At 45.5% G+C, this 15,733-nt stretch overlaps 1 protein-coding gene across 3 annotated transcripts in view; it reads left to right on the top strand.

Moving 5' to 3' along the window:
• LOC132816157 (uncharacterized) overlaps window positions 1–15,733 on the top strand; it is an 83,523-nt gene that overhangs the window by 57,029 nt on the left and 10,761 nt on the right. For all 3 annotated transcript variants that reach the window (XM_060825639.1, XM_060825637.1, XM_060825640.1), the window contains 2 exons: window positions 3,271–3,435; window positions 12,615–12,751. In XM_060825639.1, coding sequence (XP_060681622.1) covers window positions 3,271–3,435; window positions 12,615–12,751 — 302 coding nt within the window. The remainder of the gene's footprint in view (window positions 1–3,270; window positions 3,436–12,614; window positions 12,752–15,733) is intronic.

Below are 15,733 nucleotides of genomic sequence, written 5' to 3' on the forward strand. Positions count from 1 at the left end.
AAAAAAAACCTCTATAATGTCACCCCTCAGCCTTTGACGTTCCAGGGAAAACAGCCCCAGACTAATCTCACTGTATTCCATGAGATCTAACCTTGCGAATCAGTCTCCCATGGGAAACCTTTGTCGAACGCCTTATTGAAGTTCATATAGATCACATCTACTGCCCTGCCCTCATCAATCCTCTTTGTTACTTCTTCAAAAAACTCAATCAAGTTTGTGAGACATGATTTCCCATACACAAAGCCATGTTGACTATCCCTAATCAGTCCTTGCCGTTCCAAATCCATGTACATCCTGTCCCTCAGGATTCCCTCCAACAACTTGCCCACCACTGATGTCAGGCTCACCGGTCTATAGTTCCCTGACTTGTCTTTACTGCCCTTCTTAAACAGTGGCACCACGTTTGCCAACCTCCAGTCTTCCGGCACCTCACCTGTGACTATCGATGATACAAATATCTCAGCAAGAGGCCCAGCAATCACTTCTCCAGCTTCCCACAGAGTACGCCTGGTTCTGTGGATTTATCCACCTTTAACCATTTCACGACATCCAGCACTTAATCCTCTGTAATCTGGACATTTTGCAAGATGTCATCATCTATTTCCCTACAGTCTATATCTTCCATATCCTTTTCCACAGTAAATACTGATGCAAAATATTCATTTAGTATCTCCCACATTTTCTGTGGCTCCATACAAAGGTCACCTTGCTGATCTTTGAGGAGCCCTATTCTCTCCCTAGTTACCCTTTTGTCCTTAATGTATTTGTAAAAACCCTTTGGATTCTCCTTAATTCTATTTGCGAATGCTATCTCATGTCCCCTTTTTGCCCTCCTGATTTCCATCTTAAGTATACTCCTACTTCCTTTATACTGTCCTAAGGATTCACTCGATCTATCCTGTCTATACCTGACATATGCTTCCTACTTTTTCTTAACCAAACCCTCAATTTCTTTAGTCATCCAGCATTCCCTATACCTACCAGCCTTTCCTTTCACCCTGACAGGAATATACTTTCTCTGGATTCTTGTTATCTCATTTCTGAAGGCTTCCCATTTTCCAGCCATCCCTTTACCTGCGAACATCTGCCTCCAATTAGCTTTCGAAAGTTCTTGCCTAATACCATCAAAATTGTCCTTTCTCCAATTTAGAACTTCAACTTTTAATCTGGTCTATCCTTTTCCATCACTATTTTAAAACAAATAGAATTATGGTCGCTGGTCCCAAAGTGCTCCCCCACTGACACCTCAGTCACCTGCCCTGCCTTATTTCCCAAGAATAGGTCAGGTTTTGCACCTCCTCTAGTAGGTACATCCACATACTGAATCAAAAAATTGTCTCGTACACACTTAAGAAAATCCTCTCCATCTAAACCTTTAACACTATGGCAGTCCCAGTCAATGTTTGGAAAGTTAAAATCCCCTACCATAACTACCCTATTACTCTTACAGATAGCCGAGATCTCCTTACAAATTTGTTTCTCAATTTCCCTCTGACTATTGGGGGGTCTATAATACAATCCCATTCTTATTTCTCAGTTCCACCCAAATAACTTCCCTGGATGTATTTCTGGGAATATCCTCCCTTAGCACAGCTATAATGCTATCCCTTATCAAAAATGCCACTCCCCCTCCTCTCTTGCCTCCCTTTCTATCCTTCCTGTAGCATTTCTATCCTGGAACGTTAAGCTGCCAGTCCTGCCCATCCCTGAGCCATATTTCTGTAATTGCTATGATATCCCAGTCCCATATTCCTAACCATGCCCTGAGTTCATCTGCCTTCCCTGTTAGGCCCCTTGCATTTAAATAAATGCAGTTTAAATTATTAGTCCTACCTTTTCCCTGCCTGCCCTGACTGTTTGACTCACTTGTTGGAAACAAAATGTATTCATTAAGCAGCTTGCCTTGTCCTGCACCTCCAAACAGATTTCACCTTCTTTAATCCACACAGTATACAGGGAATACTCCCCTGCTGATTTTCTTTATGGGTTTGTAACCTGGGATATTTATATCAGCATGAGAGAGAGAGAGAAAGAGAGAGAGAAAAAACAAGTCATAGAGCTCTACAGCATGGAAACAGACCCTTTGGTCCAACTCGTCCATGCCGATCAGATATCCCAACCCAATCTCGTCCCATTTGCCAGCACACCCTTCCTACTTCCTATTCCTATACCCACTCACATGTCTTTTAAATGTTGTAATTGTACTAGGCTCCACCACTTCCTCTGGCAGCTCATTCCATACACGCACCTCCCTCTGCATGAAAAAGTTGCCTCTTTTTATATCTTTCCCCTCTCACTCTAAACCTATGCCCTCTAGTTCTGGACCCTCCCCATCCCAGGGAAAAGACCTTATCTATTAATCCTAGCCATTCCCCTCATGATTTTATAAACCTCGATAAGGTCACCCCTCAGCCTCCAACACTGCAGGGAAAACAGCCCCAGCCTGTTCAGCCTCTCCCTGTAGCTCAGATCCTCCAACCCTGGCAACATCCTTCCGAACCCTTTCACGTTTCACAATATCCTTCCGATAGGAAGGAGACCAGAATTGCAGGCAACGTCTACAGCCAAAAAATTGCACCTCCAAGCCTCACAGCACCAGAGTCCCAGGTTCAATTCCAGCCTCGGGCGACTGTCTGTGTGGAGTTTGCATATTCTCCCTGTGTCTGTGTGGGTTTCCTCCGGGTGCTCTGGTTTCCTCCCACAGTCCAAAGATGTGCAGGGCAGGTGAATTGGCCGTACTAAATTGCCCATAGTGTTAGGTGCATCATTCAGAGGGAAACGGGTCTGGGTGGGTTACTCTTCGGAGGGTCGGTATGGACTTGTTGGGCCGAAGGGCCTGTTTCCATACTGTCGGGAATCTAATCCAATCAAACAAAGTGCTCTTGCAGAACTGTTCTCAGGTCCCTGCAGTGGGACTCTAACCCAGAGCTTCCTGATTCTGTGGCAACAATGTTATCCACAATGCCATCGCTGACTCCTAATGGATGGTGGATGGATGACAATGTGGAGGGAAGAGAAGGAAGGATGGCAGTGGAGGAAAGATGAAGGACTATGAAGGGAAGGATCTGTAGTGACCAATGAAGACAATGAGGCACAGGTTTGCAAGACAGTAAATGAGAAACATTGGTGGCCGAAAAGATGTAGACTAGGGTGTTGTTGGCCGTGATGTTTCAGTGTGAGTAGGGTTGCAATGCCCTGTGATCTGATTTCTGGTAATGTGTGATTTTACTTCATCATTGCTAAGTGTGGTTGTCTTCTCTTCTGCTCTAGGCCTGATTTTCAGGTCGATGCCTCTCTAAGCTGCTCCATCTTTCCGTTTCCTCTGGTCGGCTGCCAGTGCTCCAGCTGTATCTCCTTCTTCGGCAATTACAAACTGACGAATGGCCGCAATGGTCACGAGAAAGACAAAATCAAAACACTGCTGCACCTGCAGAGGTGAGTCTTTGTCCACCCTCCTTGAGTTAATTCTGTGTCAAAAACAATGTTTCAATCAATATACTTGTGCCATGGATGGATACGACCCTTTGCGATGGCTGTGTTGTACTGAACAAATGGTTGGCATTGTCTCTCATTGGAAAAAAAGATCATACCACACCTCCTGACCGGTTACTTATGGAACACATCAATCATTATGTCACGTCCTGGTGGACGCAGTCATCTATAAGTGCCATCCACTGGTCAAAATTTGATGATGTGAAGAACAATTGGGCCAAGTGCCTGTTTTTAGATTAGATTACTTACAGTGTGGAAACAGGCCCTTCGGCCCAACAAGTCCACACCGATCCGCTGAAGCGCAACCCACCCATACCCCTACATTTACTCTTTACCTAACACTACGGGCAATTTAGCATGGCCAATTCACCTTACCCACACCTCTTTGGAGTGTGGGAGGAAACCGGAGCACCCGGAGGAAACCCACGCAGACACGGGGAGAACGTGCAAAGTCCACACAGTCGCCTGAGTCGGGAATTGAACCCGGGTCTCTGGCACTGTGAGGCAGCAGTGCTAACCACTGTGCCACCATGCCGTTTCTGTTGCTGTCCATTCAATGCATCACTTCCCTCTCTCAGCTCCTTGTTCAGGGTCTTGCACTGAATAGATTTTGTCGCTGTCAGTATGGATCTTTGATCCTGCAGAAAATTGCCAGTGGCTGGAATGGCATTGGCTGCTCATTAAGGAAAGTTACTGGGATAGCTGGAAAGTACATTGGCTCAACTGAGGGGAGAAAATACAAAAATTCACTTTTAATCATCTTGGCCAGATGTGTAATGACACAGCTCTGGGACAGGTGTGACTTACATAGAGTTTTTTTGGCCTACAGCCACAGTGGCACATGCAGCCCTTGGTTCACAGGGGAATGCTGTTCTGAAAGTTCAGGAAAACACCAGTCTAAGAAAAGCACAGCAAGTCGGGCAGCATCCAAGGAGCAGGAGAATCGACACTTTGGACAAAAGCCCTTCATCAGGAATGAGGCTGGGAGCCTCGGGGGAGTGGGGAGATAAATGGGTGGGAGTGGCTGGGGGAAGGTAGCTGAGAGTGCGATAGGTAGATGGAGGTTGGGGTAAAAGGTGATAGGTCGGAGGGGAGGGTGGAGTAGATAGATGGGAAGGAGGATTGACAGGTAGGACAGGTCATGAGGATGGTGCTGAGCTGGAAGGTTGAAACTGGGGTTGGGAGGAGGGGGGGGAATGAGGAAATTGGTGGAATCCACATTGACACCATGGGGTTGGAGGGTCTTGAGGAAGAAGAGGAGGTGTTCTTCGTCCAGGCATCAGGTGATAAGGGAGTGGTAATGGAGGAGGCCCAGGACCTGCGTGTCCTCGGCAGGCTGGGAGGGGGAGTTGAAGGGTTTGGGCACGGGGCAGTGGGGTTGGTTGGTGCGGGTGTCCCCGAGATGTTCCCTGAAGTGCTCTGCGAGTAGGTGTCCCCTCTCCTCAATGTAGAGGAGACCACACTGAGAGTTTCTCAGTCTGAATATTGCTGCAAATACATTCTGCCTAAGCATTTTGTCTTGTTCACATCAGGATAACTTGCAAGAATAATGATTCATGGGGAAAGGCGATTGATTGACATTAGACTCTAACATGTCAGAACATGACCAACTAGAATGCATTAATTAATAATGATTGTAAGTTAAATTGCCTTTGTTTATATTTTAAACCAGGCAGATTGATCAGGTTGCCACCTATTGGTTGAGATTTTAAAATTATTTCTGGAAATGTGGGTGTCACTAGCTGAGCTAGCATTTATTGTCTGTCCCTAGTTGCCCTTGAAGGCAGTGGTGAATTGCCCTTTTGAACAGCTGTTATCCACTTGGTGTAGGTAGACTCACAATAGCCTATGGAGGGAGTTCCGGGGGTTTGACCCAGCAACTGTGAAGGAGCGGCGATATATTCCGAGTCAGGTTGGAGAGGGCCTTGGAGGGGAACTTGCCAGCGGTGGAGTACCCATGGATCTGCTGCCCCTTGTCCTTCTCAATGGAAGTGGTCTGAGAATCCTAAAGTGAATTGCTGCCCCACTAGCTGCCTGACAGAGGAGCAGTGCTCTGAAAGCTTGTCCTCCCAAATAAACTGTTGGACCGAAACCAGGTGTTGTGTTTTAAATGGGACAGACTTCAAACAGATCTAGCAACTCAAGCCTGGGCATTCATGAGGTGCTGGCCATTAACAGCAGCAGAATTATACTCCAGTGCAATTTGTAACCTCATGGCCCGGCATATCCCCCACCCAATTATTGCCATCAAGAAAGGAGAACAACCTGGTTCAATGGAGACTACAGGAGGGCATGCCAGGAGCAATACCAGGCAGACCCGAAAATGAGATGTTAATCCGGTGAAGCCAAACAGTACATGCAGCAAGCGATAGAGCGAAGCAATTTCACACCCAATGGATCAGATCTAAGCTTTGCAGTGCTGCTATATCTAGTCGTGAATGGTGGTGGACGATTAAACAACTCACTTGAGGAGGAAGCTCCATCCTCAATGATGGAAGAGCCCAGCACATCAGGGCAAATCATAAGACGGAAGCTTTCCCAGCAGTCTTCAGCCAGACCTTCTGAGTGGATGATCCTCCTCCAGTGGTTCCCAGCATTACAGGTACCAGTATGGGCGGCACGGTGGCACAGTGGTTAGCACTGCTGTCTCACAGCGCCTGAGACCCGGGTTCAATTCCCGACTCAGGCGACTGACTGTGTGGAGTTTGCACGTTCTCCCCGTGTCTGCGTGGGTTTCCTCCAGGTGCTCCGGTTTCCTCCCACAGTCCAAAGATGTGTGGGTCATGCTAAATTGCCCATAGTGTTAGGTAAGGGGTAAATGTAGGGGTATGGCTGGGTTGTGCTTCGGCGGGTCGGTGTGGACTTATTGGGCCGAAGGGCCTGTTTCCACACTGTAAATAATCTAATCAGTCTTCAGCTAATTCAATTCACCACGTGATATCAAGAAATAGCTGAACACACTGAATACTGCAAAGACTACAGGCCTTGACAACGTCTGGCCATAGTATTGAAGTGCTCCAGAACTTCAAGCTCCCTTTGCCAAGCTCTTCCAGGACAATAACACTGGCATCTAGCCAACAATGAGGAAAATTTCCCAGGTGACTGCTGTACATAAAAAGCAGGACAAATCCAACCTGACCAAATACCACCCCATCCGTCTACTCTCGATCATCATTAAAGTGCAGCATCATTAGCAGTGCTATCAAGCAGCACCTGCTCAGTGACACCCAGTTTGGGTTCTGCCAGGGCCACTCAGCTCCTCACCTCATTACAGCCTTGGGTCAAACATGGACAAAACAGCTGGATTCCAGATGCGAGGGGAGAGTGACAGCCCTTGACATCAAGGCTGTATTTGACCGAGTGTGGCATCAAGGGGCCTAAGCAAAACTGAAATCAATGGGTATCATGGGGCAAACTCTCCACTGGTTAGAGTCATACCTGACACACAGAAAGATGGTCGTGGTTGTTGGAGATCAGTCATCTCAGCTCCAGGACATCAGAAAGAGGCAATCTAACCACTGCCCCTTGACATGTTACCATCACTGAATTCCCCATTATCAACATCCTAGAAGTTATCATTTATCAGAAACTCAACCGGATTTACCACATAAATGCAGTGGCTACAAGAACAGGTCAGAGGATAGGAATACCGCAGCAAATAATTTATCTCCTGACTCCACAAAGCCTGTCCCATCATCTACAAGGAATACTCCCCACTTGCCTGGATGGTGCAGCCCCAACACTCAAGGTGCTTGAAACCATCCAGGAGAAAGCAGCCCGCTTGATTGACACCACATCCACAAGCACCCAATCCCTGCACCACCAACACTCAGTAGCAGCAGTGTGTCTTCTGCTTTTGGTTGCACTTCATTCCCACGCTCCTGATCTTCGGGCACCCGGTGCAGAGGAGGGAGGGCAGGTCTGAAGACCTCCTCGTGGGTCTGCTCCTGGGCCTGGCCAAACTGGCCATAAACAGGTCCAGGCAGCGGGCCGTGGAGGGGGTCGTGAGGGCCGACTGCCTGCCCCTCTTCCGCGGTTACGGTAGGGCCCGGGTGCCCTTGGAGAAGGAGCACGCGGTGTCCACCAACACCCTGGAGTTGTTCAGGGAGAGGTGGGCGCCGCAGGGAGTGGGGTGCATTATTTCCCCCTCCAATTCTATTTTGATTTAGTCCCTGCCCTCCCCTTCACTGTTTTGATCACAAAGCATTGCCCTTTGATGTAAAGGGCACTGCTTGTCACAGGCCACTCGGGTGTTTTCCTATTTTTCTGGTGGTGGAAATTAAATAAAGATTGGTGCACTTTGTGTCTCTCACTGCGTCTCACACCAGCAAAACAAAAAAGCAGCAGTGTGTACTATCTAGAAGATGCACTGCAGAAAGTCACCAAAGATCCTCGATCAGCACCTTCCAAACATGTGGCCACTTCCATCTAGAAAGACCAGGGCAGTAGTTACATGGGAACACCAGCCCCTGCATGTTCCCCTCCAAGCCATTTACCATTTTGACTTGGAAATATATCGCTGTTCCTTCAGTGTCTCTGGATCAAATCCCTGGAGTTCCCTCTGTAATACTGCAGCGGTTCAAGAAGGCAGCTCACCTCCACCTTCTCAAGGGGCAACTAGGGACGGGGAATAAATGCTGGCCCAGCCAGTGATGCCCATTTCACACAAATGAATAAATAAAAAAACAAAAAAAGTTTGTCCTGACAAGTACAAAATGAAAAGCTTTGACAAAACACCATTTCAATAATACTCATGTTCTGTACTACCCAAATGACTGAAATTCTAGACCTTACTGGCATTGGAATCAATGATAAGCACAAGTTGCTATACAGTTACATATTTAATGTAATAAAATCCTCCAGGCTATTCACAGGACCAGTGTAACACAAGATATGAAACCATGCTGTACAGGACACGTTTGGGGAAAAGCATGGTCAAAGAGCTAAGCTTTAAAATGTTTTAGAATAAAGAAATGAGGTAGAGAGATGTAGGGAGTGTATTCCAGAGCTCAGGGCCTGGGCAGCTGCTGATGTTGCCATCATTGGGAAATTGCAATAGGCCCAAAATCTAGAAGCCCAATGTCTGAGAGGGTTGTGGGGGCTGGAGATTTCAGAGGTGAGTGCTGAGGCCAAGGAGAGATTTAAAAACAAGGATGCAAGTTTTAAGATGTTATGTATATAGGAGCTAAAATAGGCACATGATCAGCTGTCATGGTGAACAAGGTCTTGGTGAGGATTAGGTTATGGGCAGTATATTCTGGAGTACTGTGTACAATTTTTGTCTCCTTACTTGAAAAAGATAACAGCACGAGAAGCATTTCGGAGAAGGTACACACCACTCCTTTGGTGATGAAGGGATTATTTTGTGAGGAAAGGTTGGACATGAATGTGTTTGAGTTTAGAGGAATGAGAGGTGTCTCACTGAAATGCAAGATACTGAGGGGTATGACAGGATGGATGTTAAGGAAATGTTTCCCCTTGTGTGGGGGTGTTTAGGACTAGAGGACACAGTCTAAAATTTGGGGTGTCTCCCATTTAAGGCAGATGAGAATTTTTTCTCTGAGGACCAGGGAGTGTGGAATTTTCTTCCCTAGAAAACAGTGGAGGTAGGGCCACTGAATATTTTTAGGGCTGAATTAGATTCTTGACCAAGAAGCGAGTCAATCTGAAAAATACAAGGGATGGACAGGAACATGGAGTTGAAAACATAGTCACAACAGCTGGGATCTTATCAAGCTGAGGGACCAATGACTTACTGTTAAACCTCCCTCCCCAACCCGGCAACCTTACTCATTGGAGACATGTTGAGCACTCCTTAGAAGTGTTGCTGAACAAAGAGACCTTGGAGTGCAGGTTAATAGCTCCTTGAAAGTGGAGTCGCAGGTAGATAGGCTAGTGAAGGCGACGTTTGGTATGCTTTCCTTTATTGGTCAGAGTATTGAGTACAGCAGTTGGGAGGTCATGTTGTGGCTGCACAGGACATTGGTTAGGCCACTGTTAGAATATTACATGCAGTTCTGGTCTCTTTCCTATCAGAAAGATGTGAAACTTGAAAGGGTTCAGAAAATATTTACAAGGATGTTGCCGGGGTTGGAGGATCTGAGCTACAGAGAGAGGCTGAACAGGCTGGGGCCGTTTTCCCTGGAGCGTCGGAGGCTGAGGGGTGACCTTATAGAGGTTTACAAAATTATGAGGGGCATGGATAGGGTAAATAGACAAAGTCTTTTCCCTGGGGAGGAGAGTCCAGAACTAGAGGGCATAAGTTTAGGGTGAGAGGGGAAAGATATAAAAGAGACCTAAGAGGCAACGTTTTCACACAGAGGGTGGTACGGGTATGGAATGAGCTGCCAGAGGAAGTGGTGGAGGCTGGTATAATTGCAACATTTAAGATGCATTTTGATGGGTATATGAATAGGAAGGGTTTGGAGGGATATGGGCCAGATGCTGGCAGGTGGGACTAGATTGGGTTGGGATATCTGGTTGGCATGAATGGGTTGGACCGAAGCTGTACATCGCTATGACTCTAACTATTGGCAAGGATTACGAAACAGAGTAGGTTAAAACTTGAGTGCTAATTCAGACTTAAATTGCTAATGTGATGCCCTATTTAAAAGGGGAGTAAGATAAAAGACGGAAAACTACAGACCAATTAGCCTAATCTTGATCATGGGTAAGATCCTGAAATCCATTGTGAAGGATGAGAGTTCTGAATACTTGCAAGGATGTGATAAAATAAGGCAAAGTCAGCATGGTTTCATCAAAGGACATGCCTGACAAATCTACTGGGATTGTTTGAGGAGTGACAATCAGGTTACGTCAAGGAGAGCCAATGAATGTTATTTACCTGGACTTCAAGAAGGCCTTTGCCAAGGTGCTGCACAGGAGACTACTGAGTAAGATGAGGGTCCATGGTGTCAGAGGCAAGGTGCTAGCATGGATAGAAGCTTGTCTGTCTGGCAGAAAGCAGAGAGTGGGGATAAAAGGGTCCTTCTCAGGATGGCAGCTGGTGACAAGTGGTGTTCCGCAATGTTCGGTGTTGGGACCACAACTTTTCACTTCATACATTAATGATCTAGATGAAGAAACTGAGGGCATTCTGGCTAGGTTTGCAGATGATGCAAAGATAGGTAGAGGGACAGGTAGCATTGAGGAGATGGAGAGGCTAGAAAAGGATTTGGACAGGTTAGGAGAGTGGGCAAAGAAGTGGCAGATGGAGTACAACATGGGAAAGTGTGAGGTCATGCACTTTGGTAGGAAGAATAGAGGCATGGACTGTTTTTTAAATGAGAAAATTCAGAAGTCTGAAGTGGAAAGAGATTTGGGAATTCTAGTCCAGGATTCTCTCAAGGTAAACTTGCAGGTTGAGTCAGTAGTTAGGAAGGCAAATGCAATAATGGCATTTATTTGGAGAGGACTTGAATATAAAAGCAGGATGTACCTCTGAGGCTTTAAAAGGCTCTGGTCAGACCTCATTTGGAGTAAAGTTTGCAGTTTTGGGCCCCATATCTCAGGAAGGATGTACTGGCCCTGGAGTGAGTTCAGAGGACACTCACGAGAATGGTCCCAGGAATGAAAAGCTTAATATATGAGGAACATTTGAGGACTCTGGATCTATACTCAATGGAGTTTAGAAGGATGTGGGGGAATTGAATTGAAACTTGCAGAATACTGAATGACCTGGACAGAGTAGGTGTTGGGAAGATGTTTCCATTGGTAGGAGAGACTAGGACTCAAGGGTATAACCTTAGAGGAAGACCTTTTAGAACGGAGATAAGGAGAAACTTCTTCAGCCACAGAATGGTGAATCTATGGAATTCATTGCCACAGAAGTCCGCGGAGGCCAGGTCATTGAGTGTAATTAAGACTGAGATAGATAGGTTCTTGAGTATCAAGGATTATGGGGAGAAAGCGAGAGAATGGGGTTGGGAAACTTATCAGAGCTGAAAATGTGTTGCTGGTTAAAGCGCAGCAGGTCAGGCAGCATCCAAGGAACAGGAAATTCGACGTTTCAGGCAAAAGCCCTTCATCGGCCTTTTGCCCGAAACGTCGAATTTCCTGTTCCTTGGATGCTGCCTGAGCTGCTGTGCTTTAACCAGCAACACATTTTCAGCTCTGATCTCCAGCATCTGCAGACCTCATTTTTTACTTGCGAAACTTATCAGCCATGATAGAGTGGCAGAGCAGACTCGATGGGCTGAATGGCCTAATTTCTGCTCCTATGTCTTGAGAATGTTTATGACTGAATGAGACCATTTCCTGGGTACTAACAAAAGGCTCGGTGGTTAGCAGTGCTGCCTCACAGCACCAGGGCCCTGGGTTTGATTCCAGCCTCGGGCGACTGTGGAGGTTGCACATTCTCCCCAGGCATGCTGGGATTTCCTCCAATGTATTTCTCAATGATGACAGCAGCTGCCTAGGCCCCAGGCTCTGGGATACATTCAGTTTTCTACTCGAAGGCAAAGTATCGATAGAGCTGTGAAGTTAAAATGTCAAACATAAAGTGTTTTATTGAAGTGGTTTGAAACTCAGATGGTTAGACCAGAGAACACAATAATTGAGAATGTGTTGGGATACTGATGTATTAGGCTCATCGCAGAGACTACGGGCTCAGTCAGCCTAATGCATTCATCCCAGAGCCCTTGAGAGCCAAGGTCAATCAGTTTCTAAATTCAAGAACAAACTATGGAGTAGAGTCATAGAAATGTACAGCACAGAAACAGCCCCTTCGGTCCAACTTGTCCACGCTGACCAGATATCCCAACCCAATCTAGTCCCACCTGCCAGCACCCAGTCCATATCCCTCTAAACCCTTCCTACTCATAGACCCATCCAGATGCCTTTTAAATGTTGCAATCGTACCAGCCTCCATCGCTTCTTCTGGCAGCTCATTCCATGCACAATAGAAAAAGGATCTGAGTGACTCCTGCTCCTTGGTTGGTATAGACAGCTAAGTGGAATGAGGTAAAAACAATGACTACAGCTGCTGGAAACCAGATTCTGGAAGAGCACAACAGATCAGGCAGCATCCAACAAGCAGCGAAATCGACGTTTCGGGCAAAAGCCCTTCATCAGGCTAAGTGGAATGGTCAGTGTGATAACCTTTCCTTCTGATCTTTCGACAGGCAGAAACTTCCCATTGACATAAATGATTACGTGATTGTAAATGGCAACAAGTCAGGCACTGCTCGTTATGTTGGCCATTTGGATGGTTCTGGAATGGCCAATGCCGTGTTTGTAGGAGTAGAGCTCGACGAACCAAGTATGTATGCCTCCTTCACTAAATGTGCCAAGTTAATCTTCATTAAAAGCAAAATCCTGCAGATGCTATAAATCTGAAACAAACCGAATACTGAAGAAAGTCAGCAGGTCTGGCAGCAATCTGTGGATAGAGAAACAGAGTTGAGCCTGGTATAACTTCTTCAGTATTGGAATGGGAGACTTGAAACGTTAACTCTGTGTCTTCACAGATGCTGCAGACCTGCTGGGTTTCTGTGTTTGCAATGTAATCTTCAATCTGTTCTTTAAATGACCCTCTGTCCTCATTCACATGATTATTTCTTGTGATTGGTCTTCTCGTGATCTTTCTTCTGCCTGTATTTCTCGCAAGATGAAGTTTTTCACCCTGCCTCAATTCACGTGACAATAAATTCAATTCCCTTCTATTCTATTTCTGTTTTGTTGAGATTCAAAGATCTCTCCCTTATTCCGGCATTCCTCTGTTGGGGCATCTTGAAACCAGAGCACATAAGACTTTCGAGAACAATACACACAGGTGACTGTGAGCACCATGTGAACTGACTAGACAAAGAATGCACCTTAAGGAGATGCCAAATCTAATGAGGTGTGCTTGGCTTCCACTTTACATCCTCCTACTGCATTTGAGATTAAGAACTCGCCAAGTGGAGAAGTCATCTTTACCAATCTATCTCCTTCACCCACACAGCTCATTTATCCATCTTTTCGGGCACTGCATTCCAGATCATAACTTGCTGTGTCAATAAGATTCTCCTCACCTCCCGTCAGACCATTCCTTTGTCTGTGCTCCCAACTCCAAACCATATCATTGAAGGCAGGTTCCAACTGGAGACAAGGCAAAACCCTCAGGAGGAGAAGTCAAAATTAAGCCAATGGTGACTGATGGATGACCGACTTCACTTACACGTAGTGAACAGAAAAGCTGAGATTTAAGGTGGAACGTGGTAAAAAGACACAATTATAGGGTCATACAGCATGGTAACAGACCCTTCAGGCTTACCCCTCCATATTGACCAAGCTTCCCAAACTAAACTTGTCCCAGTTACCTACATTTAGCCCGTATCCCTCTAAACCTTTCTGATTTATGTACCTAGTCAAATATCTTTTAAATGTTGTATCTACCACTTCCTCTTGCAGTTCATTCCATGTATGAATCATCCTCTGTATGAAGAAGTTGCCCTTAAGTTCCTTTTAAATCTTTCTCCTCTCACCTTAAAAGTATGCCCGCTAATTTTGAATGCCCCCACCCTGGGGAAAAGACCTTTACTATTCACCTGATCTATGCTCATGTTTTTATAAACCTCTATAAGATCGCCCCTGAATCTCCTACGCTGCAGACTATCCTTGTAACTCAAACTGTTCAGTCCCAACAACATCCTGATAATTTTTTTCTGAACCTTCTCTAGTTTAATAATAGAGTGACTAGAACTGGACACTGGACTCCAAATGTGGCCTTACCAATATCCTATACAAACACAATGTCCCAACTCCTAGACTCAGTGGTCTGAGCAACGAAAGCAATTGTGCTAAATAGCTTCTTAATCACCCTGTCTACCTCTGATGCAACTTTCAAAGAACCCTAGGTCTCTCTGATGGCAACACCACTCAGGGCCCTACCATTAACTGTCTAAGTGCTGCCCTTGTTTATTTTACCAAATGTAACACCTCGTATTTATCAAAATTAAATGCCATCTGCCACTGTTCAATACATTGGTCTAATTGATCAAGACCCCTATGTAATCTTAGATAACCTTCTTCACTGTTGACTCTTGTTACAACACTGGGTAACTCCACCCCACCGCCCCCGTTAATTTAAACCCAAACACAAAACATTTAACTCGTGCATAATCTGTTAAAATTCGAGAGGCAAAGAACTATCCCAAAAGTCATAGAGGTGTACAGCACGGAAACAGAGCCTTCGGTCCAAACTGTTCAAGCCGACAAGATATCCCAACCCAATCTAGTGCCACCTGCCAGCACCCAGCCCATATCCCTCCAAACCCTTCCTATTCATATACCCATCCAAATGCCTCTTAAATGTTGCAATTGTACCAGCCTCCACCACATCCTCTGGCAGCTCATTCCATACACGTACCACCCTCTGCGTGAAAACGTTGCCCCGTAGGTCTCTTATATATCTTTCCCCTCTCACCCTAAACCTACGTCCTCTGGGGTTAGACTTCCCAACCCCAGGGAAAATACTTTGTCTATTTATTCTATCCATGCCCCTCATAATTTTGTAAACCTCTATAAGATCATCTCTCAGCCTCCGACACTAAAGTAAAAATTAACAAATTTAAGTCGAACAGGGAATAATTAACTAACAACTATTTACCACTCCTTTCTCTAACGTATCTTTGACTTTCCCCCTCTACAATACTGGTCCGATAAAACCCCTGATTAAGATTTATCAAAAAATTCAAATCTCAAAATTAGCCAGCTGTCGAATCTTCTCTTTGTGTCTCCTTTTCTTCTTGTTAGGGTTTCTGTTTCACAGGTCATTGATAGATAAAAGTACCTTTAAGAGAGCTATTCTGCAGGCAATCTGTATGTGTTGGTGGCTTGGCAGTTCTCCCCCAACTGTTCAATTTGTTTTATATTTATACCTCAAAACATCGGATGGTTTCATTGGTCTTACCATTGTCAAAATACCAAATGCCCTCCTGATGAAGGGCTTATGCCCGAAACGTCGAATTTCCTGTTCCTTGGATGCTGCCTGACCTGCTGCGCTTTAACCAGCAACACATTTTCAGCTCAAAATACCAAATTCAAACTTGATCGGAGCTTAGTATCTTGGGCATGATTTAAACTGATTGGCTGAATTTTTGTCTCACAGCAACTCAAAGGTTCAGTACACCTCGTAACTCTATTACCAATTTTGATGTCATCTGCAAACTTACTAACTATGTCTCCTAAATTTTCATCCAACTTGTTTTATATAAATGACAAACACCAGTGGACCCAGCATCAATCCCTGTGGAACACC

This window comes from Hemiscyllium ocellatum, chromosome 5 (genome assembly GCF_020745735.1).
Source record: "Hemiscyllium ocellatum isolate sHemOce1 chromosome 5, sHemOce1.pat.X.cur, whole genome shotgun sequence".
NCBI lineage: Eukaryota > Metazoa > Chordata > Chondrichthyes > Orectolobiformes > Hemiscylliidae > Hemiscyllium > Hemiscyllium ocellatum.